The sequence below is a fragment of the Pleurodeles waltl genome, chromosome 8 (genome assembly GCF_031143425.1).
Source record: "Pleurodeles waltl isolate 20211129_DDA chromosome 8, aPleWal1.hap1.20221129, whole genome shotgun sequence".
NCBI classification, from domain to species: domain Eukaryota; kingdom Metazoa; phylum Chordata; class Amphibia; order Caudata; family Salamandridae; genus Pleurodeles; species Pleurodeles waltl.
Window position 1 is genome coordinate 633621687 of NC_090447.1, and position 22703 is coordinate 633644389.

The 22703-nt window shown below is 42.9% G+C and overlaps 1 protein-coding gene across 1 annotated transcript; it reads left to right on the forward strand.

Annotated features, from left to right (window-relative positions):
- The first annotated feature begins 19993 nt into the window (after positions 1 to 19993).
- Positions 19994 to 21477, forward strand: LOC138250186 (splicing regulator SDE2-like). Its single transcript, XM_069204736.1, has one exon. The coding sequence runs from the start codon at positions 20022 to 20024 to the stop codon at positions 21432 to 21434; it is 1413 nt and encodes a 470-aa protein (XP_069060837.1). The 5' UTR covers positions 19994 to 20021; the 3' UTR covers positions 21435 to 21477.
- Positions 21478 to 22703: the final 1226 nt, after the last annotated feature.

Genomic DNA, 22703 nt, shown 5'->3' on the forward strand with positions numbered 1-22703 from the left:
GGAATGGCTAGCTATGCTAAGCAAAGGGGGGGCATAGAAAAAGTCCCACATTCTCAGCAAGTAATGGGCTTCTATTGAGGTTTTGTCCTCGTAGACAAGAAAACAGGGAAATGGTGACCCATCCTAGACCTCCGGAAATTAAACAAGTATTTACAGACACCGTCCTTTCGCATGTTCACACTCTCAGATACTCTGCACTTGTCAGGGAGACCAGATCCTCGGGGCCTGCGCACGTTCCTAAAATGTCCACCACAAGACAGCTCCAAAACTCTGATAGAAATATCACAGAGCCTAAGAGAGTCCAAGTGGGGAAAAGGGGATTAAGTAGGGAACAGCTGGGAAGGAGACCTGTAGGAAGTAAAAGGTTAAACAACACAATATCAAAATATATTCAGTTTGACTTTCACTGGACTATGGTTCTAAGCGTTATCTTACTGTAACCATGGAAAACCTAAGAAGTGATTTTAACTAGACCTCAAGAACTCTGGGTACCTGGTAAAAATCAAGAGTGATTAATGCAATGTTTCATATGAGCTTTCATAAAATGTCACATAATGTCTAGAAATACAAGAACCTTCTAGAATACGGTTTCAGAACAAACACTGCATCTTTAACATGAGGACAAAAGACAATCTGAAATATTCCCTGGAAAACAATTGGAATTGTACTAGGGACTTAATATGCACGAAGAACGTCACATTTTGAATTTAGCATCTTCAAAGGAAATCCAAAGGCTCAGGATAAATGTGTGCTCTTCAACAAACATTACACAAGCCTTTGCCGATCTGAACACCAAGTTTTGCATGCGGGAAATGATTCGCACACAATGCCGTTTCTAACTAGAATATGTAAATGCCATGAAATGATGGCGCAAGCCTTAGCCAATCTGAACACCAATTTTTACATGCGGGAAATGAATCGCACACACTGTTGATTCTAACAAGAATATGTAAATGCCATGAAATGATCGCGCAAGCCTTTACCGATCTGAACACCAAGTTTTACATGCTGGAAATGAATCGTGCACACTGTCGATTCTAACAAGATTATGTAAATGCCATGAAATGATCGCGCAAGCCTTTGCCGATCTGAACACCAAGTTTTACATGCGGGAAATGAATCGCGCACACTGTCGATTCTAACAAGAATATGTAAATGCCATGAAATGATCGCGCAAGCCTTTGCCGATCTGAACACCACGTTTTACATGCGGGAAATGAATTGCGCACACTGTCGATTCTAACAAGAAAATGCAAATGCCATGAAATGATCGCGCAAGCTGTTGCCAATCTGAACACCAAGTTTTACATCAGAGCAATGATTCGCGTACTCTGAAAGTTTCACGAGTAGGCCCAACAATCAAGAGTCTTTTAGAACGGGGTCGGGGACCCAGCCCGGCCTCCGCCTTACCACCTTGCTCACGGGTCACCAAGATAATGCGGGGCAGGCCTGGAACGTCAAGGTAGGCCTCCGGAACAGGAGCTCAGGGAATTGTTGCTGCTCTGCACCGTGACCTCTGAATAGTGAGCATGTGGAGCTGGGCTGGCTCCCTTATATAGAGTCGGCCCAGCCCACAAACCACACCCAGTCATGCTGCAGAGAAACTTCTAGAAGGTCCTAGAAAGGGACCACACCCTAACACACTCAGTCAGTCTGCAGCAATACCTTACAAATGAACAGTTATTGCAAACATCATTAATAGTGTTTTTCAAGGTTAAAGTCTGCAATGCAAAAGGCTAACATACTGCATATTAACACAGTGCATGAATTATGCTCTTGCATAAAGGCTGGGTTTTTGCATTTTTGTCGCCCGTAGAGCACGCACTGTCCTGATGTTGACAGCACCTCCTAAACCAAAAAGACCATATGACAACTCTAGATTCACAGGATGCATACTTCCACATCCCCATCCATCTCAAACATTGCAAGTAGCAATGCTTTAATGTAGCTGGCACCCATGTCCAATTCAAAGACCTCCCATTTGGCCTCAGATCATCTCCCCCTTTTTTAACCAAGTGTCTAGCCCCTGTGGCAGCTTTTCTCAGGAGAAACGATCATCAGGTATTCCCCTATCTCCACAACTGGTTGATAAAAGCACCAACAGCAAGTGTACAGCGCCACAGAGGTTTGCCTAAAGTGGTTCTCAGTTTAGTTCTCACTGTAAATTATCAAAAATCAACAACTACTCCAACCAAGATGTTAATGTTCCTGGGTGCCACACTATATACTGTCAAAGACAAAGACTTTCTATCCTAGGACAGGCAACGAAGGCCCAAGAAACTGGATCTCAGACTAACCAGCAAAAAGGCCATTTCAGTGTGTTTGTTCAAATAGCCTCTGGGCATGATGTCATCAGCGACTAATCTGATCTCTCTCAGGAACAGATACAAAACCTAATTTAAACAGAAGGACCGGGTGAACATCACACCAGCTATGAAGAAATCACTAGCCCATTGGTCCCAGATCACCCATCTGTCACAGGGTCTCATGTTCTTACTTCAAATACCCAACTTCATAATAACTATGGATTCCTTCCTAGAGGGCTTGGGCAGTCATCTGCAGGGCCTGCAAATGGAAGGAAAGTGGTCTCCGCTCCAGAAGAGCATATATATATCATTCGTCTGCAGGTCACAGCCATCTATCTCAGTTTCTGAGCTTTCCTGCCTAGGTTAGCAGGGTCATAGGTCTTAGTTAGCACAGGCAATAGCACTAGTATGCACTACATGAACAAACAACGCGCTACAAGATCACTGGCACTATCCAAGAAATCTCAGGAATTCTAGAGCTGGCAGACAACACACAGGCTGACTCTTCGGGCCGAACATGTTCCCGGGACAAGCAATCTCTTACCGGACATGCTAAGCAAAACTAGAAACAGCTGCCAAGAATGGAAGCTTCATCAGTTGGCGCTAAACAGGATCTTCACGCTCTGGGGCAAACTGGCGCTAGATCTCTTTGCAACAAACGGTAATTGCAAATACCAGTTCCAAGCAAATTGTCATCCATGTCCAAGATCGTGGGGTAATCCCTTTTCGATCAAATGGTCGGGCTGTATGCCTACACTTTTCCTCCCAATACCTCTAATACTAACAGTTGTCAGCAAGATTAAAGGAGAGCTGTGTCGCTTCATCCTGATAGCCCCCAAGTCGCCCAGGCATCATTGGTTCACATAGCTTTTCCTACTATCGTAATCCAACCACATTCACCTGCAAACATCCTGAACACTTTTGATGATGAACCAAGGCCAAGTCCTTCATCCAGACCAGACTTTTCTCCGCTTATGTGCACGGCTCCTAAATTCAATGAGTCTGAATATCCCTCAGAACTGCAGGGATATTCCCTCCGAGGCTAGGACAGAAGCCACAATAAAAACATATAAGCCTGTATGGAAATGTTTCAGCTTATGGTGCCAGAAATTAAATCTGCATCTTCTACAGGCATCACCTAAGCAGATACTACCCTGTCTCCTCTAACTAGCTCAGTCTGGGTTGATGCATATCTCTATCAAGGTTCATCTCACTGCAATATCTAGATACAGGCATTCCTCTGCTTCACTGTCTTTGTGTTCAAACAAAATCATCGGGTAGTTCATAAATGTATTGTTTAGAGTTTTTTTTGCTTTGATAAGGGTGCCTCCCCGAGACTGGCGTTTGAACGTAGTTTTTTCTCAAATCATGAAGAGTCCATTTCAACCCATACACAGAGCAGACCTCAAATGTCTCACAGATAAGCACTTACTTTGGTCAGAAAGGTGAGTGAGATACAGGCTTTCACAACTCAAGAACCCTTCTTGCTCTTCACAGACTATTCTGTCATTATCAGAACCAATCCAAATTTATTCCTAAGGGCTCTTCTGACTTTCACCTGAATGAGCCTATAATATTACAGAATTTCTTCCCAAATCCGACCTCTCCAGCGGAAATGTCTCTCCATATGCTAGATATTAAAAGATGTCTAAAGTTAATACCTACATCACACTATACAGCTGAGAAAAACTGACCAGCTGTTGGTCTCATATGTACATACTCGTATGGGTGCTGCAATCACAAAGCAACCATCGCTTGATGTATCTTAGCCGCGATGCAGTTTTGAAACTCGAAGGCGGGCAAACCACTCACAGCCAGGGCACATTCACCTCGGGCAGTGTCCGCCTCAACTGTTTTATTTGCAGGAGTGCCTCTGGAGAAAATGTTGTACTGTGACCTGGAAGAGTGTGCCTATATTTGTGCCTCTTTATTGCCTGGAATCGGCACAGAGCAGTGATGCAGCGGTTTGACAAGCTGTGTTACCCAGCTTATTTCTAAAATGTGAGCCTTATTATATATCATTGCAAGAAGAAAATCACGCTGCACTTGATGAATAATTTACTACTTTATTTATGACCTAATGTATATGTATATATGTATGTGTATAGATGGATACATGTCTATATGCATATGTTTTTTTTAAACTGCATATGAATATGTTATGTAAATATTTCTACCCACCATCCGCTATTTGTGCTAATAATATAAAGTATACAAATACAGTAACTGCTTGCTATTCTGATTCAAGCATGTGAATCCATGAAAGATCCAAATCTGAAGAAGAAATTTTTACTTACTTGTAACTGTAGTTCTCCAGTATTGGTGTCTTTCAGAGATTCACATGAAACCCACTTTCCTCACCTAAGAGGCTCACATTATAGCTTGAGATTTATTTCCCTCTTTTTCTTTGAAAATCTGAGGGGCTCAGCCTCTCTTGGGAGTGTTATCGCCTGATTGGCTGAAGTTTGGTTCTTATTTAAAAAGACATAGATAGGCTAATAAAGTGATTGTTCATTGCAATTATAGCCTATGATAATGATACATACTGCTTTATTATGGTACCGTGGGGCTCCCACTTTGATGACGGTGAATGATTCAAGCATATGAACCCATGAAAGATACCAATACTTGATAACTACATTTACATGCAAGTAACTTATTTTCTTGTTGTATGAGTGAGCTTCAAGCTTTATCAATTGAGATTCTCTAAACCACCTTCTTTCTGGACAAACTGGTGCTTAGTACCTGTAGGAACATTTCTAATGAAAGTTGACAACCTTTCATGTCAGGCAATTTATCATTCTTCACATGTTCTTTCACCCCCTCTACCCTCAAAAGATGAAGAGAGACTCTGTCATTTGGACCCAGGAAGAGGGCTCACCTTTTACATCAATCATACAAAAGACCATTGGATGGTGCTAAGATGAACTTTGTCCAGGTAGATAGTCATTTCAATTAAGATCTGCTACCTGATGGCCAGGAAGCTGCCCCCAGAAGGGTTGAGGGCCCGTGCCCCAAGGCCAAGGCTGCTAGCACTGTGGTGCCTGTTGTGGATATTTATCAGGCTATAAAATGGGCATCAGTGCACACATTCATTAAGCACTATGGCATTGGCAGCCAGGTCTGACAGGAAGAGAATTTTGACCAATTAATCCTGCAGGACTTCTTGGTCTGAGTATCTCCACAGACCCACCACCGGGGAGGCACTGCTTAGGTTTTTATTCTGAAGGTGAGGAATCTGTAAGTAGGAATATCCATCAGAAGAACCAGCTTCTTACCTTTAGTAATGCTCCTTCAGATTCATCACTGTTCTCCTAGCTCCTTTTTCTCAGGAATGGACGCCCTATAAAAAGGTACCAAATTAGCGATCTGCACATTAGCATGAACATTTAGTTTTGGCCCTGCGTCCGAGGACATCGACTGTGTCCTGAAAGAAACTGACGTCATGGTGCTTTGGTGGTGCCTATCTGTGGCTCTAGCTGTCACTTCTAGGGTGGAGCAGAGTCAATGCTGAGCCGCACAACGCCACCTATCAGTACATGAGCTATGTTGAAAATCTTCTGGATCTTCTAAAGGTGAGGAGATAGTATCCACCAGGAAGGATGTTACTGAAGGTGAGTAACATGTTCTTACAGGATGTAAGTGATTGCCAGTAACCTGAAACAAGAAAATGACATTGTAGGCATGCTGGATAGACAAAGCACTATGGGCCAGATGTGTGAATAAAACATTACAAAATACTAGTTGCTAATTGCGACCAGTATTTTGCAACAGGTAAATAATTTTAAGAGCCGTACATCGGTTCTTAATTCCAAATTGTAGAGGTAAGCAATCGACCTGCTACAAGAATATTAATGAGGTTAGTTGTAAATTGTAATTCACTGTGATTGAAGGCCATCACAGATAAGTAGGCCTGACGGGGTCAAAAGACAACCATGCCTTTCATTGCTTTTAAATAAAGCAACCTTTTAAAAAAAAAAAAAAATGCAGACCATTTTTATACAAAATGGGGCAGTATTTTAAAAAAAAGTTTTTATTTTTTTTATTTTAAAGTTTGTCGATGAGTTAACACTGTTAACAGTGGTTCATTGATCTGCTTCCAGCTTTATAACATTCTTTTTTCTTTTTTTGTATTCACAAAAGGGAGGAGGTCCCAAAGGGACTCTTTTCCTTTTATGAATGCTTTGCTCCCCCCTTTGAGATGTTGGCAAGTTTACAATTTTATTCAACCACGTTTTGGTATCAAAACTTTGATACATAAGATATTGATTCATTATTTGGAAGGGATGCCTACAACACACCCCTTCCAGATAGGAGTAGGTATCTATTCAGAATCCTGTTTTAGAAGTTGAAAAAAAAAATTATGACTCCTAAAATGGGATTAGTAGATAGGGAAAAAGCAGCTTAGTTTGGCAAATGCCGAATTGGTGTGGTTCTAGTTATTTGGCACTATGATACTTCATCATTTGGCCAGGACAAACATGTTATGTTTGAGGCATGTGTGGCTGTAGATACACCTGCTGTGCTTAATCCTGCCATCTAGTGGTGGGCTCGAATTTGTGCAAGTTTTATTTCTTTGAAGAAAGCCTTTCAAGTCATGAGGTATTGTGACTCCTCCTCTTGCTGGTATGAGCATGGTCATTGACTCCTTTGTTAGATTGTTTTCTTCTGCCGTCTGTTTCGGACATGTGCTCCTGTGCTCCGGTTCAACACCATTGTGGTGCACTCTTCTTGGTTTACACCTACATATTGTTATTAATTGCTTTCTTATTTTCCCTTTTGTTGACCAGGTGGTCTTTCCATCGCCCTTCAGAGCCTTATTCGGCCTTTAGATGTATCTTCCCCACCATGTTTGCACAGAGACGGATCTTTCCACTACTATCCTCTGTGTCATTGGTGAATTGTCAATTCCATCGGGCTGCTTTCTTGATATGACCAGGCCCGTTGGCACGAAATGGAGGAACACCTCCAATATCTCCCAGGTGAGCACAAGAACAGATGCAGTGGTATTGACTCTGAAGGGAAGCATATTTCAAACACCACCTCACACTGTGCCCCAGATGCTGCAGATACTGCTGCTAGGGGGATTAACTCCTGGGTCCTTCTACGAAGGCATGCACAGCTCGGTGTCTCCGGGTTCAAAGTGGAAGTCCAGCAAAACCGACCCAATCTACCTTTCAGTGGGGAACATCTTTTTGGCCCGCATGTAGATACTTTATTAGAAAGCATTAAAAAGGACAATGAAACAGCAAAAGAAACAAGTGCCCTTCAAGCCCCTTCCCATCACTGGTCCTTTCGCCACTCATCCTACCTGGCGGTTCCAAGACCACTTCCCCGAAAACTCCACATCATACCAATGGCCACAAACCCAAAACACCTCTTTCAGAGGCTACTACAGAGGGAGTAGTTAAAAAAGGCTGAGGTTAAGGCAGATTCCCATAAAGGATCTGCCACCACCAGTAAGCCCTGTCATTTCCCCTGATCACATAACACCAGTCGGGGGAATTCTGCAAGGGATCTTTCCTGGCTGCTGGAATATTACCTCCAACAGAGGTTGTTGGATATTATCCAACTTGGTTATTGTCTGGAGCTACTTCCACACCTCCCAGCCTTCTGCCTCGCATACACAAACTCTTCCCCACAACACCAAAATGTACTCAGTCTAGAGGTCCAAGTGCTCCTCCAGAAAGAAGTTTTAGAACCCATCCCTCCGCATCAACAGGGTGCAGGAGTTTACTCGCTATATTTCCTCATTCCCAAGAAGGTGCGGTCCCTCAGACCAATTTTGGATCTCAGGCCTCTAAACAAATGCATTCTTTCGGAGCACTTTCACATGGTCACTCTTTAGGACGTCATCTGGCTACTACAAGCATTATAGCCGCACTCGACCACAAGAACACCTGTTTCCATATTGCAATCCATCTGTCATATCGGCGGTAACTCAGATTTGAGGCAAGCAGAAAGCATTACCAGTTTAAAGTGCTCCCCTTTAGAGTCACTACCCACACCCAGAGACTTCACCAAGTGCATTGGAGTGTTGGTCGCTCACCCTTGCAGACAGCGCATCCACGTCTTTCCCTATCTGGATGATTGGCTCATCAAGAGTGCCACCCATCTAAAATGTTACCAACACACTCAGGACACCATCAGCCTACTTCACAAACTAGGCATTACCATCAACACATCAAAATCCCATCTCCCCACGGGAACAGTCCAGCAGTCCTGGCTGGACTGTTCCCATGGAGAGCTGAGTCAAGACTGATTTGCATATGGCTGGGTCCAAACTAGGGTGTCATGGTGAGCAAAGGAACAATGGATTCAACTCAGATCTGTGACTGGGGGTGAGTGTTTGAAAAGTTTCAGCACTCTGTCCATGATCCTTTTGTGTTTACACCCAGGCCAGACATGCAGGGCATATATTTAACAACATTAACAATAGCAAGACTATAAAGTTCAGTGAGTTCCTGCTGTTACAGGTCCTGACTGCAAATATCCACATATAAAATATACATGCAAAGGCAGGGCATTTGTAGCTGATATCTATGGAAATGTTATGAAAGTAACTCAAAGACAATTCTCATAGTGGACAAGAAACACCACCTAGGTTGGCAGCTGTGCTCATGGTTCCTAGCGATCAATCCGGGAGATGCAAGGCTGTGGCAGCAAGAGAGTAGAACTAATCACACAGCCACAATAAACAAGGAGCTAGCAAGGAGGACCGCTTAAAGGAAAGAAGGGAGAACAAAGGGCACACTTGGCAGAAAGCCATTAACAACCACACAAGGAAATTAGAAGTGAAGACAGCTGCAATAGAAAGGTAGAAAATTAGAAACTAAAACAAAGGGAAAGGAAAAGGGAAAGAAAGTGGGCACAGTGAAAAAGATAAATACAGAAGGATAGAGAGTTCAAGGGTGCACTAAAACAGTGCTGGCTCAGAATTTAAGTGAGCACTGCCGGTAGTGTTATTTCAGGCACAGGGCTTAGCTACAGCCCAGGAATCTAGGAACAAGGATAACAAAAAAAGGCAAGCAATTGCCCAGAAATTCAGGAAGCAAAACGCCTCTCTAACAGCAACACTGCTACAATGACCAACAAAGGACTTGAGGAAAGTGGGGCTTAGAAGAGATCACTGTAAGTACATGCTGAAGGTGTGAGCAGGCTAGCACCTGCCAGTCACAGGTGTAATACATTTCTCTCCCATCTTGGGCCTGCAGTTGTGGAGATTAAGCAGTTAGCAGGGCATTCTAGGTAATGGAGTTTTTTTTTTTTTAAATGAGCAGACTGGCTTCCACAATACCTGCCATGGTTCAGAACTGGATGGGAATTTCCAAATAGCATCCAAGACCCTGTAAATCAGTAAATGCATATGATGGAAAGTCCAGATGTTTATTAGAACACTGGGGAGTCCCACGCGTAGGCCCCCTAGTGGTCGGCACAGGGAGCAAATCGTGACATTCCCTTTCTTTGGTTTTCAGAAATCTGGGTGTGCTATTTGACTCAGATTTTATTTAGGTTATCAGATTGATGCCGTAACTAACTATTCCCTGCTTTATCTTAAAATGCTTTAAAGCGCACCGCAACGCCCCGCGGCTTTGTTTGTTTTTTTGCTTCGGCCCCTGGTGGGACTCCAAGTCCCAGGAGCACTCCAGCATGCCAGGGGGCGCTGCCCTGACATTGCAGGCGCTTTAAAGCGTGCCGCAAAGCCCCGCGGCGCGGGCCACACCTGGAGAAGCCCTTGGCCCGTCCAAGCCCGTCAGAGCCCAAAGGAGGCCGGGCTGGGCTGGGCTGGGCCACCCCTCTAAGAAGCAAGAAATAAAAAAAACCTGGAGGTAAAGCGGCTGATGATGGAACATTGGATATAATCTGAGAAGGTTTTGTTACCATCTATATATTATACGACCTCATTTTGGGTAAGCCTGCAATGACGTCCTCTGACTGAGACTGCGTTTACAAACTTTGCGACTAAGTTATCCAACTGTGGCTGGTCTGGTCTGTGTGTATCATCACATGAGGACTTGTGTGGGTTGGCAAACTAACTCAACTTAAATATTATTTTTTAGTCTTACTTTTATACCGGAAATAATCTTGATATCACATAAAATATGGGCAAGAGAAAACATTCAACATTGAACCACCCCCGAATATAAAAGATAGTACATCTATACTAAAATACATCTCAGAGGCGATTGGGGTGATAAATAAGCAAATCGCCAATGTAGAAGGAAAATTGCTGACACGTAATGATCATACTACTTATTCACCAAATAATTTTGGTATACATGATGACTCCAATCACTGTGATCACGGGGGTATGGATATGGAAGCAAGGAATATAAATGGATGTATTCAAAACACTTCGGACTTAATTTACGCCCCGGATGACCATTCACCTGCACCTAAACGTCCAAGGAAACCTGTGACAGGGATGGCAGATAACCTCCCCAAGAAAAACTTAAAGAAAGAGCTAATACCCACGCTTGGCAGACAGCCACTAAAGAAAGCACCTTGAAGGAAAACTTTAAGGAAGCCAGTAGATACAACTCGAACCCTCCTTGCAAACCTCTGCGAACTAGTAAACACCTTGAAATCATCAATCGGGGCTTCATTGGACTCCCTCATAGAGCGCTTAAGAGTGGTAGAGAGTAACCTTGAGGCAGGCCTAGCAATTATGAAGTCTTCACAACTTAAGGATTCACATTCTGTGAAGAAAGATTCTAGTACATCATTGTCGATTTCAAACTCTGAGTAAGATACAACCGATAACACAAGGTAGGACAGATTAATTACGCTTGACCCCAAACTCCCTGAGTAATTTACATTCATTACCACCAGCATCAACCACTAGATATGCATTTCCGAGGATAGTGAATAATACCCTACCTATAGATAAGACAAACCGTCCCCAGACAAACTTAGGGGGCGGGGGCAACATAGAAGAATGAGATCTTCGAAGCCTCTATATACACCAAGTGATTTTTTTTTTACATCTCCCCCCGGAGGCAACACCATATGTAGTGGTCCTGGCTAATGTTCCACCCGTAGCTGACCAGCAACGGAAATCATGGACAGCTTTGAGGAATAAGTCCCTCAATTGGATAGGAACAAGCTTGGACTCTAGAATGGTGGAGCCCGTTTTTGATGATATAAATATGGTTAGAAGATTTAAGTGGATAGGAAATAGTTAGAAATCATTGGAAGGAGATTGTGTGGTTCTTTCGTTTAAATCTCCAGACCTAGTGGACAGAATTATCCGTGAACTAGGGTCTAGGCAGATTACCTATCAAAGAATCACCTTATTACCTCTGGGTTTTTTCTATCAAAGTCCGGTGGGGCATAATTTTGATAATCTACAATTAGCGCACAAAATACCTTTAACTAGTCCTGATACCATTCTTTCTCGTAATAGATTTGAACCCCTTGCAACCCTGGAAGGCCTAGATTGACTCAGCATGAATAAGAAAGAGACACCACATGAAATGGCATCGGAAACAAATACAGAAGGGAGGCAGTCAAGTCAGAGAGATCCCCCCTTGACATTAATTCATACATCCTACGGAGGCATATCCCCCCGGCCCACAAATAAATTACATAGTCAAATTCAGCAGAAACTGGAAATAGCTTTACTTTATTGGAATGTGTCAGGCTTAACTAATAAGTCCAGTAATGACCTCTAGACAAATTTCATTGAAGATTTCTCATGTCTATGCCTTCAGGAAACTTGGCTCGTAAATCCTGTTCACATAAATTGATATAAAACATTTCATACATCAGCAGTACAGACTAAACATGGTAGGCCGAAAGGGGGTCTATGCACATACATATCCAAAAAGCTCCCCCTATCAAACCTAAAGATGCAAGTCTCAAGAGTATATTACCAAATGATTGAGAGTAATCTGGACCAGAAGACCCATCTAGTAATCATCAATTTCTACAATAACGCCCCATTAGGAGAAGTTCCCAATATTTTAAAAGAGATGAGAGAGGACTTAGAGAAAATATGTGCAAATACTAGACGGGAAAGCCTTATTATATGGGGTGGTGATTTTAATGTCCACCTCTGTAAAGAAACCTCGGAGAAGGTTTGCGGTTCGGATATGGAAGACACTGGCTTGAGGCCTCATTTCTCACATAACATGCAAGGTGATGCGATGAACTTAATGGCCCAAAAATATAACTTGTCTTTTGTAAATGAACTTTTTTTTCCAGTCCCAGGGGTGCTGACACGGCGATTGATTATGTTTTAATGTCTTCTCACTTTGCACAATATCTTATCAATTATACACTCCATGATATTGCGATAAGTGATCATTTCCCCCAGAGCTTGAAAGTTCCACTAACGTCCCCTATACTGGTAACAGAGGACAAATCTGTGTCGGTAAATGATATTGAACTTGCTCCGCGTAATGGATACACATTGAGATGGTCGCAGGTAGACTCAAAGGTCTTACTGAAACAGTTAATTTGTGACCATAACCAAGCTTTTGCAGATTGCCTTAGTGACGACATAGACCCAGGAAAATGCTCAAGTGCTTTCTCGGTAATAACGCAAGGCGTGAAAGAAGCCCTTACTATTAAAGCGGGAAAGGCAGGACAGAAAAGGGAAATGGGTTGGTTTGATCATGACTGTACAAAAGCACATAAGAGATTAAAAAAGGCCTTAAGTGCCCCAACAAAATGCTTGAATGAAATACGTTTGTGTAGGCAGGAATACAAGGCGGCCGTTAAAAAAAGGAAATCCACTTTTAAAGGAAACTTGTGGGAAATTTTACACAAAGCTAGCCTTACAAATGATAATATCCTCTTTTGGAAAACAATAAACACCCCTGCCCTAGGGGACAGACATGTCCCTAGAATGGAATTTGCGATTTCAGAAGAGGATTGGATTGAATACTTTTCTAAGATATACTTCCAGGCTAGTGATGTAGAACCAATAGACCCCTTAATGAGCTTAGTCGTTCAGGAAGGCCCACGTATGATTATAACACCTCAGTTCAGCCTAGTGGAGGTAGTGGAAGCCATAAACTCAAGTAAAGCAGGGAAAGCGTCGGGCCCTGACGGTGTTCCGGTAGACTTATATAAGGCAAACACACAAATATGGGGCTCGCAGACACTGAGGGCTTTCTGTATGCAGGGATTGCCACCATTGTGGCAAGATTCCATTATTGTCCCTATACATAAAAAAGGCGATCGCCATAATCCAGCCTGCTACAGACCAATCTCCTTACTCGATACATTAGCTAAATTAGCAGGGAGAATTATTTTGAATAGACTGCAATCATGGGCGGAGGAAAATGGCATTTTATCTGAATTACAGTATGGCTTCTGCACAGGAATAGGTACGGTGGAACAGGGCCTGAACTTAAATATCATAATTGGGAAATACACAAAGACTAGGGAGGGCAACTTGTACTTGGCCTTTATAGATTTATCTTCAGCATTCGACTGCCTAGTACATGGAAAATTATGGGACATTTTAAGTAGCATAGGGATAGAACCAGCAATAATTCAGTTCATACGGGACATGTATACAGGCTGCAGAGCAAGAGTGAGATATGGGGCAAGAGGAGAATGTACTAGGCCCTTTGGCATACACAGACGAGTACGACAAGGCTGTATATTAGCTCCACTCTTGTTCTCATTATATATAAATAATTTAGAATGTGAACTGATAAGTAAATGTAAAGATCTCCCTCAAATAGGTAATCGCCCTGTCCCGGCGCTACTTTATGCAGACGAAGCTGTACTCATGGCCCGGACTCCACTAACCCTCCAAAAACTTCTGACCACTTGTATAACCTTTATGACAGACTTGGGCCTTACCGTTAACCGCTCTAAAACTTTTATAATGAATTGCGGTAGGAAATTGAGCAAGATCTATAACATCACTACACAAGATGGGAAAATTGATACAGCCAGATAATTTTCGTACCTGGGTATAATGTTTGATAAACAGGGTTCCTGGGCATATTGTGTGAAAATTAAAAAAGCGCAGATCACGAAAGCAACGGCGGCCTTGAAGATCTTCTCAAAAAGTTTAGGGGGGATCACTCCACAGAACATGGTAAAAGTCTACAGAGCCAAGTGTATCCCGGCCGCCATGTATGGATCAGGTATTTGGGGATATACTAATTGTAACCCTATCCAGACGGTAGAAAATGATTTTTTGAGATACTTGTTGATGGTACCAAATGTTATCTCGTTGTACATCAGTCATGCTGAACTAGGGGTTTCTTTCCTAGTTGACTTAATAAAGATACAGCTATTATGGCAGAAAGTCTGGACTTCAGAACATACTGGACTAAACAAGGCAATTTTACGTGACTGCATGGCATCAGTACATTCTTTAAGAGTCCCATGGCTGAGGTATATTATGGCCTTTTTTTAAAACATGGGCCATAAAGAATATTACACAAATCCAGAATTATTGGAAAGACTTACTAGGAAGGATCTGAGGGCCTTGACTTTGAAGTACTTAGAAGATCAGTGATGGGAAGTAGAATCAAAGAAGTGTAGTGTTATGTCTAACCAATTAATCTTGTCCACAGAGGGCATGCAGCCCTATCTGGTAAACGTGGTAAAACCCAGTCTCGTTTTGTCCTTACAAGATTAAGGTTAGACACGTTCCATTGTTTAGTAACCTTTCAACTGTGAATGATTGGAGTGTATCCTTAGGGCCATGTCCCTGTGACGCAAAGGCAGCTCAAACCACGATACATGTGGTTCTCTTTTGCTAATTTTATGAAAAACAGAGAAAGCATTTTTTAGTGCCTTTTTTAAGATCTATTAATTTGCGACAGTGTCGCACTGCATATATATATTTTTTACAGATTTTATCCTCAATTGAAACATGCGGAATCTTGGCAAATTTCCTATGCTCTGTAATAACTGCAAGAAAGTCTATGGGTGTATTGGTGTCAACATAATTAGGCCATTTAAATATTTGTGATTGGATTAATTAATACATCTTATTCTTGGTATTTATTCTTTTTTAATGTATTTATTATGTTTTTTCCTCTTTTTTATATATAAGATGCGTTTTTATCTGTTGCTTTTATGACTTGTCGGAAAGTCGAATAAAGTTCTTACTACTACTAAAATGCTTTGTCGTTTGCACCTTTTACAGAATTTGTCCCATATGCTCATAATGGTGAATACTTGAATTTGTTGTGTATTGACATATTCTGTTTGATGTATGCAGGGCTTTGTGTAAAGTCAACATTCTATTTACAACATATTCAAAATGTGGAAGTTAAAATAATCTGTGATTTAAAAACATTGATTCAGTTGTCAGAAACTCAGATCATTGTACTGACTGACAAATGAGAGTTCAGTATAAGGCTGCTTTCTTTGTGCACCACGTCATCTACAAACGCTTCTTTTCTGTCAAATAAATTTCAACATTTCATCTCAGAGAGGAATTTTTATAGTGAAGATATACTGCTCTTGGTTAACCCAGCAGGAGATTGGATTTTCTCCTTTCATTTGCATCAACCATCTGAGAGGTCTGTGGTCATTTTGAACAATGAAGTGAGTACCAAATAGGTATGGTCTCAGCTTCTTCAAGGATCAGACCACAACAAAAGCTTTAATCCCAATGGTACTCCAACCCTGTTCTCTGGAGATTATCCTCTTGCTAATAAAAGCGATAGGCTGGTCCAGGCCATCATCGTTGGTCTGTGATAGGACTGCTCCTATCCCATGATCTGAGGCACCCGTATGCACAATTAACTCCTTAATATATTCTGGAACTTTTAGAATGGGTACTGAGCACATTGCTTCCTTCAGAGTGCCAAAAGCTCATTGTCCAGTTTACTTTTTTGGGTTGTTTCTTTGAGGTTAGTTCTGTGGCATAGCCCTTCATAAACCTCCTGTAGTGCCCAGTGAAGCCAATTAATGCCCTGACTTGTGTCTGGGTTGTTGGAGCCTCCCAGTCGAGAATAGTCTGGATCTTGGGTCATAAGGGTTCAACCTGACCTCAACATGCAAGGTGGTCCAAGTATACAACAGAACCCTGTCCAACTGGCACTTACTTGCATTGATAGTGAGCCCTGCCTTCTGGTGGGCCTCAAGGGCCTTCCCAAGCTGGAACAGGTGGTCCTGCCAATTGGAGCTAAAGACAGCAATATCATCAAGATACACTACACTAAAAGCTTCCAGCCCAGCCAGGACTTTGTTCACCAGCCTCTGGAAAGTTGCAGGAGCATTCTTTAGGCCAAATGACATTACAGTAAACTGGTAATGTCCACTTAGGGTCGAGAATGCAGTAGTTTTGTTTTTTTGCCTTCTGGGGTGAGACCAATCTGCCAGTACCCTGAGGTTAAATCAAACATACGGAGAAAGGTTGCTGCACACAGGCTGTCAGTTAGCTTATCTGCTCTTGGTATAGGGTGAGCATTAGTCTTTGTGGCTGTATTGAGCCCCCTGTAGTTCACACAACATCTCAGCTCTGGATTACCCCCCTTAGAATGAGGTTTGGGGTATGAGCTTAGGGGATCTCTGAGGGCTTAGTGACCCCTAACTCCACTTTCTTACTGACTTCAGCTCTGATGCTTTAACTTCTTCAGACTGTATATTTTATTTTTGACAGACATGCTGTCCCGAGTGTCCACATCATGCATGCACCAGGTTGCCATACCAGGGGCTGGGGAACAGAGCTCAACATACTGCTCCAGGACTTGGATGCAGTCAGCTTGCTTTTGGGCAGTGAGGGTGTCCGAAAAGACAACTCCTTGAACAGACCCAGGTTGTGTGGTAGGTGGTCACGAAGAGGTTCACTCTCTTCTTCATGATCCTCATCTGTGATCATAAGCATGGTTGCATCAGCCCTGCTATGGAAGGGTTTAAGACGGTTTGTTGCTCGAATGAAATTTTAACATAAAAAACAAAAGCAGTGTCTGGTAAAACAGGAAACAGTTTGTTTAATTAAACATTATGGTTGGGAGAGCAGTTACAGCACATGGGTCTGAGGACTGTCTCTCATAGACCATCAAAATGACCCATGTTTTATACGTCTCTCTGGGAACAATAAACACATAAACATTATTTTCCTGATGAAAATATGCAAACTATAGACAAGGAGTCACAGATACAATTTTCAGATAAGGAATGCAGGTGCGCCTCGACTTGGCGTGGACACAATGAATTTTTTTTCCTAATCAACTAACATTGGTATTATTGGCGAATTAGGCACGTGCCATGGTTGCCAGCTAAATTGAACCCATAAATAGCTATTAAGAAAAAAAGAAGAACGCTTTCTTGAAGGTTACATATACAAGCTGAAGGGCTGCAGGCACAAAAGGATGTGCGAGGCATGTGCCATGACTACTAGTTAAACTGAACTCGTGAGCGGTTACCAATAAAGGGAAGGAAAACCACTCCCTTGAAGGCTGCAGACACATATTGAAGGATTGCGGTGATAAAGAAAGATGTGAGAAGAAACTTTTACTGTAATCAGGAGAATTATATAGTTGTGACCTGAAGAAGGTGGTGTTTATCATCCTAATTCACTGAAACGCATTGATGTGGGAATAACACTGAATTTGTCTTGTAGCATATTGTTGCAGATTGATGAAGGTTCTCCTAACAACGTGCTTAACAATTAGACTAATCAATGAGAGAGAAATATATACACTCTTTTGTGTTTGTCTCCTGGCAAAGTTGGTTTTATTATATTTAAGATTTTTTTTTTAATAAAGCGGGAGGGGAGTTTGTTTTTTCATTTGTGTATGTGTAAGGAGTTTGTCTAAAAGAGGCGAGGACGAAAACATGGTTTCATGATGTATTTCACAGTGATATTTACCCTGACTATTTTTTACCACATAAATGATTTTGTAAATTTTTGTAACAGAATTGTGAGCCTTATATTGTTGTGGTACTGTATGCAAGTTTCTTTTAAGTATATGATTGGTGTGGAGTTTGAGACTGAGTATGAGGGTAGATAAGGTTTAATTAGGGGAACATTTTTCTCTTTCAAGTTGACACTATGTGGGCCAGCGAGTATTGTCCAGATGTCCAGCCTGAGGGGCACGAGGTCGCTGTGTGTGTGCTGTGTCCTGATTGGCTAAGGGTACCTTACTATATATGGCATCTAATTTTATGGGGTTTTGGGAATGCACGATCCTGCTGTCCATTTGTACTTTATTGGGGCCAGCCTCCCGGGACCATTATAGTGTTGCTGCCTATCTGTGGGATCGGATCTGAGCTTGTGTTTTTGACTGTCGCCTAAATGTTGCCCCACCTGTGACCTGTCAGTCATAAACCTTAAGACCTGGTCGCAGGGCCTGTCTGACCACGTACATACATGCTGGGATTGACAGAGAGTTCATGACAGGGGAATCCAACAGGGGTGATGTGACTTCATTTGTTTATGAAAATATATTGTTCGGGTATAAAGGTGTTTTGTTGTGTGTACTAATTTATCTGATGTCAACACCAATGTTAACAGGTCCACATGGATGACCCTGTAAGGGCTCCTGGAAGTGCTAAGGTCCTCCAGATAGGTTACCTGCCCTTTTCTCTCAAACCATTGCTTCTGGAGCTCTTGACTGGCCTCAAACTTTTTATTTGCTTTCTTCATGTACTCAACCATCCTGGAACAAAGGCCAAGCACATAGTCCACTATGTCCAGTTTGGGCTTTTTGAGAGTTCTCTCCCACCCTTCCCTCACTAGACTCAGTGGTCCCCTGTTTGGATGCTAAGACAGAAGTTCAAAGTGACTAAAGCCCACTCCCAACTGGAGCACCTCTCTGTAGACAAAAAAACAGGCATAGCAAAAGGACATCTGATCTCCATCTACATTTTTCAGGGAGTCCCTCATGGTCTTTTTGAATCTCTCAACCAGATCATTGGTTTTTGGGTGGCATGGGGTAGTGAACTTATAAGTCCCACCACATTCCTTCCACATTGCTTGCTTTTAGTTAAGCAGACATGAAGGTTCTACCTCTGTCTGAAACCACCTCCTTAGGGGAGCCTACTCTTGTAAATTATTAGGTGTGCTCTGGCAACTGCAGGGGCAGTGGCAGTTATATGGGGAATTGCCTCAGGATACCTGGTGGCATGATTCACTACCACCAGCATAAACCTGTTTCTTGATGCTGTTTGAGGGCCAAGGGAACCAACAATGTCAGTCCCTAATCTTTCAAAGGGAACCCCAACCACTGGAAGTGTAATTAGGGGGGGCTTTGGCTTGCCTCCTGTTTTGCCACTGGCTTGACAGGTGACACAAGTGTTGCAAAAACTCTTTACCTTCTGGGACATAAAAGGCCCAAGTTCCCGGGGCTCTGTTCCCTCAAAGGCTGGCAGGCCCTCTCCCTGAGGAGAGGGAACCTGTCTGAGCTTGTCTCCTCAGAAGTTGGCTTCCCAGACGTCTTGCCTTTTCTCTTGGAGGTTTGGGCCATTATTTCAGGCTCCAGCACCTTTTTTCATCCTGGGCTTTGCGCTTTTGTTTTCACACACAACCATTCAGGTATTTTCAGCATGGCTGCATGCGTTTTCATCTCTACCTCAGCCCATGCTGAGGTCTCCAGATCATTACATAGCAGGCATTCAACTGGAATTGCAGAGGACACAACCACCTTCTTCTGACCACATTCCATCATAGCCATGTGATGAACCTTGACAATGTTGTCAGCATTGATAATTGATAACCTTCAAGTGACCCGGGAGCTCCGGTTGCGATCTTTCGGCGTGCGGCTGCGAGTGGTTCCGTCCCACGCGATGGGCGTCACGGTGTGGGTGAGGTACCCGTTCAGCGGGAAAGTTGAACGGCTTACTGTCTGCGATGGGACCCCGGTGCGCGAGCTGCTGCCTCCCAGGGCTAAGGGTTACCCTCTGGAGGACTTGTACGTGAAATGCAATGGACGATTGGTTGGAGGTGATGAAGCCCTACAGAATGGACTGGTGTACAGTTTGGAGCCTAGACTTTGTGGTGGAAAGGGAGGGTTTGGATCTATGCTGCGAGCTCTTGGTGCTCAAATTGAAAAGACAACAAACAGAGAGGCTTGTCGAGATTTAAGTGGAAGACGACTTCGTGATGTTAATCATGAAAATGCAATGGCTGATTGGGTGAAGAAACAAGCAGAGCGAGAAGCAGAAAAAGAGCAAAGACGCTTGGAAAGACTGCAGCGCAAACTTGCTGAGCCAAAGCATTACTTTACTAATTCAGAGTACCATCAGCAGTGCAATGAGATGTCAGAGCGCTTGGAAGACTCTGTCCTGAAAGGCATACAAGCAAGTTCAAGCAGAATGGTGCTGCCAGAAGCAAGTGATAGCCGTAAGCGTCCAAATGTTTCAGAAATAAGAACAAAATCTGGAAAAAAGAAATGTTTTTGGACAGGAATAGAAGGTGTGGAGGATTCTAGTAGTGGTGGAGATGAAAGTGATGGTGAGGACTCCACTAGTATGTCAGGAGCAAGTGAGGAATCCACGGGTAATCCTGCAGAGGGAACTGAAAGTGAAGCATCAGAGGGGAGCAGTTCACAGAAAAATGAGGCATGCACATCACACTCCGGTGCTTCGCTAACATCCCAGGACCATAATGGTGATTTTGAAGAAGGTTCACAAAGCAACATGCCCAAATTAGAAATCCAGAACACAGATTCAAATCCTGGAAAGCATGAAGCAGCTGAAGATGCAGATCTTGCAGTTGAGAGAGTTAGAGAACCCACAGGAGAGGACCGCAGTTCAGACGAAACGAACCAGTGTGCTGTAGCCACTGAGTTTTCTGAAAAGACTCCAGAACTTTTAGGTGATTTAGGGAACAATTCAGTTTGTGATACAGTGGCAACGGATGTTTCCCCCCAAAATGAACAGACTGGAAGGCAAGAAGCAGAATGTAACAAATACACAGTATTGGAGGAAAAAGTTCAAGAACAAACATTAATTCCTGAAGTTGGAAGTATGTCTAAAAGTTTGGCTCCTTCCCCGGTGGACCTTGAGGACTTCTCATCTGCTGCCACACTGGAGCATCTTGGATTAGAAACACTGAAGCAGGAGTTGATGTCTCGTGGACTGAAATGCGGGGGCACTTTACAAGAAAGAGCTGCCAGGCTTTTTTCTGTTAAAGGACTGACCAGAAACCAGATAGACCCATCCTTGTTTGCAAAACCTTCCAAGGGGAAAAAGAAATGACAACGTATTCCAGACAAATGTGCCTTTTAAAAAATAAAGTGTTCTCTTATGATAAGTTGTTCCTTAATGATTGTATCTGTAAATCGAAGGAATTCAAATAAATGATGATGATAACTGGATTCGTCCAGTTTTATACTATTCTGGGGATATCAGTTTTTTAGTCACCATGGTGGTGACACTTGCACCTGTATCCCTCAGTGCTTCTAATTCAATCACATTGATATGTGCGTTTTGTCAGTATTTCTCCAGTGTACCGGGCTAAACAACGAGAGGAACCATGTCCACCCCACTCTCTGAGATTAAAGTAGCTTTAGTGTGCTCTCTAACTTGGTCAGGGCACACTAATTATCCCATCCGGAGACTAACAAGCCCTGAAGGTGCTGGAGTAGTGAGTGTCTTTTGGGGCAGGAAGAGTCCCCAGTGTGGTGTCCATTCTGCTTCTTTGGATCCCAGTTTTTACACTGGTAACCACCCTTTGTTTGGGAAGAGTCTCGGGGCCCACCCTCCTGAACAGATTTTAAGAGGCCTTTGGAAGTCAGCCTTCTTCCCCAACTCTTGAGGTGAGACTGGCCCCTAAATCCACTAGGTACTGATTCAATTTCTCAGAAGTACAATTACCTAACAGATGCTCTTTCATTATCAAACTATGGAGCCCTCCATAATCATGTACCTTACTACCTTTCAACCAGCCTCCTAGTGTTTTGGACTTAGAAGTATGTAAAATCCACCCAGGACTGACTCGAGGTTTTGTGAGTCTCCCTGAACTTAATCCTTTACTCCTCAGTTGTGGATTCAGAGCCATGAATGGTACCCTTCCTTAGATCATAGGACTAAGCTAATGCCTCACACATTGTCAGGAGTCCATCTTGCCTGAGAATAACTCCCACAGTATAGAGCCCAGTGTCTCTGGTGAATTTTTCTCATCTTACGGCCCTCTCAAAGGCTGTAAACCATTTTGTGACATCATCATCCCCAACATATTAGGGGACAATCTCTTTGGGGATTTTAGGCTCAAATGATTCCTCTCTCTCCCTGTTTGTTTTGGTGCTGCCAACACTTATGGGTTCTAGACCCATTTTGGCCTTTTCTTCTTCTGTAGCCAAGATTTTGGCTTCAAGAGCTGCCCATCTGGCTAGTCTCCCAAAAATTGCTTCTTCATCCGCTAGCCCTTTTGTGTTCCTTGAGTGTCCTGACCTACCCCAAGCTGGGGAATGCACTCCAGGTACAGTCTCAGGACAGAGATGAGGAGGTACCTCATGCACTTCCCTA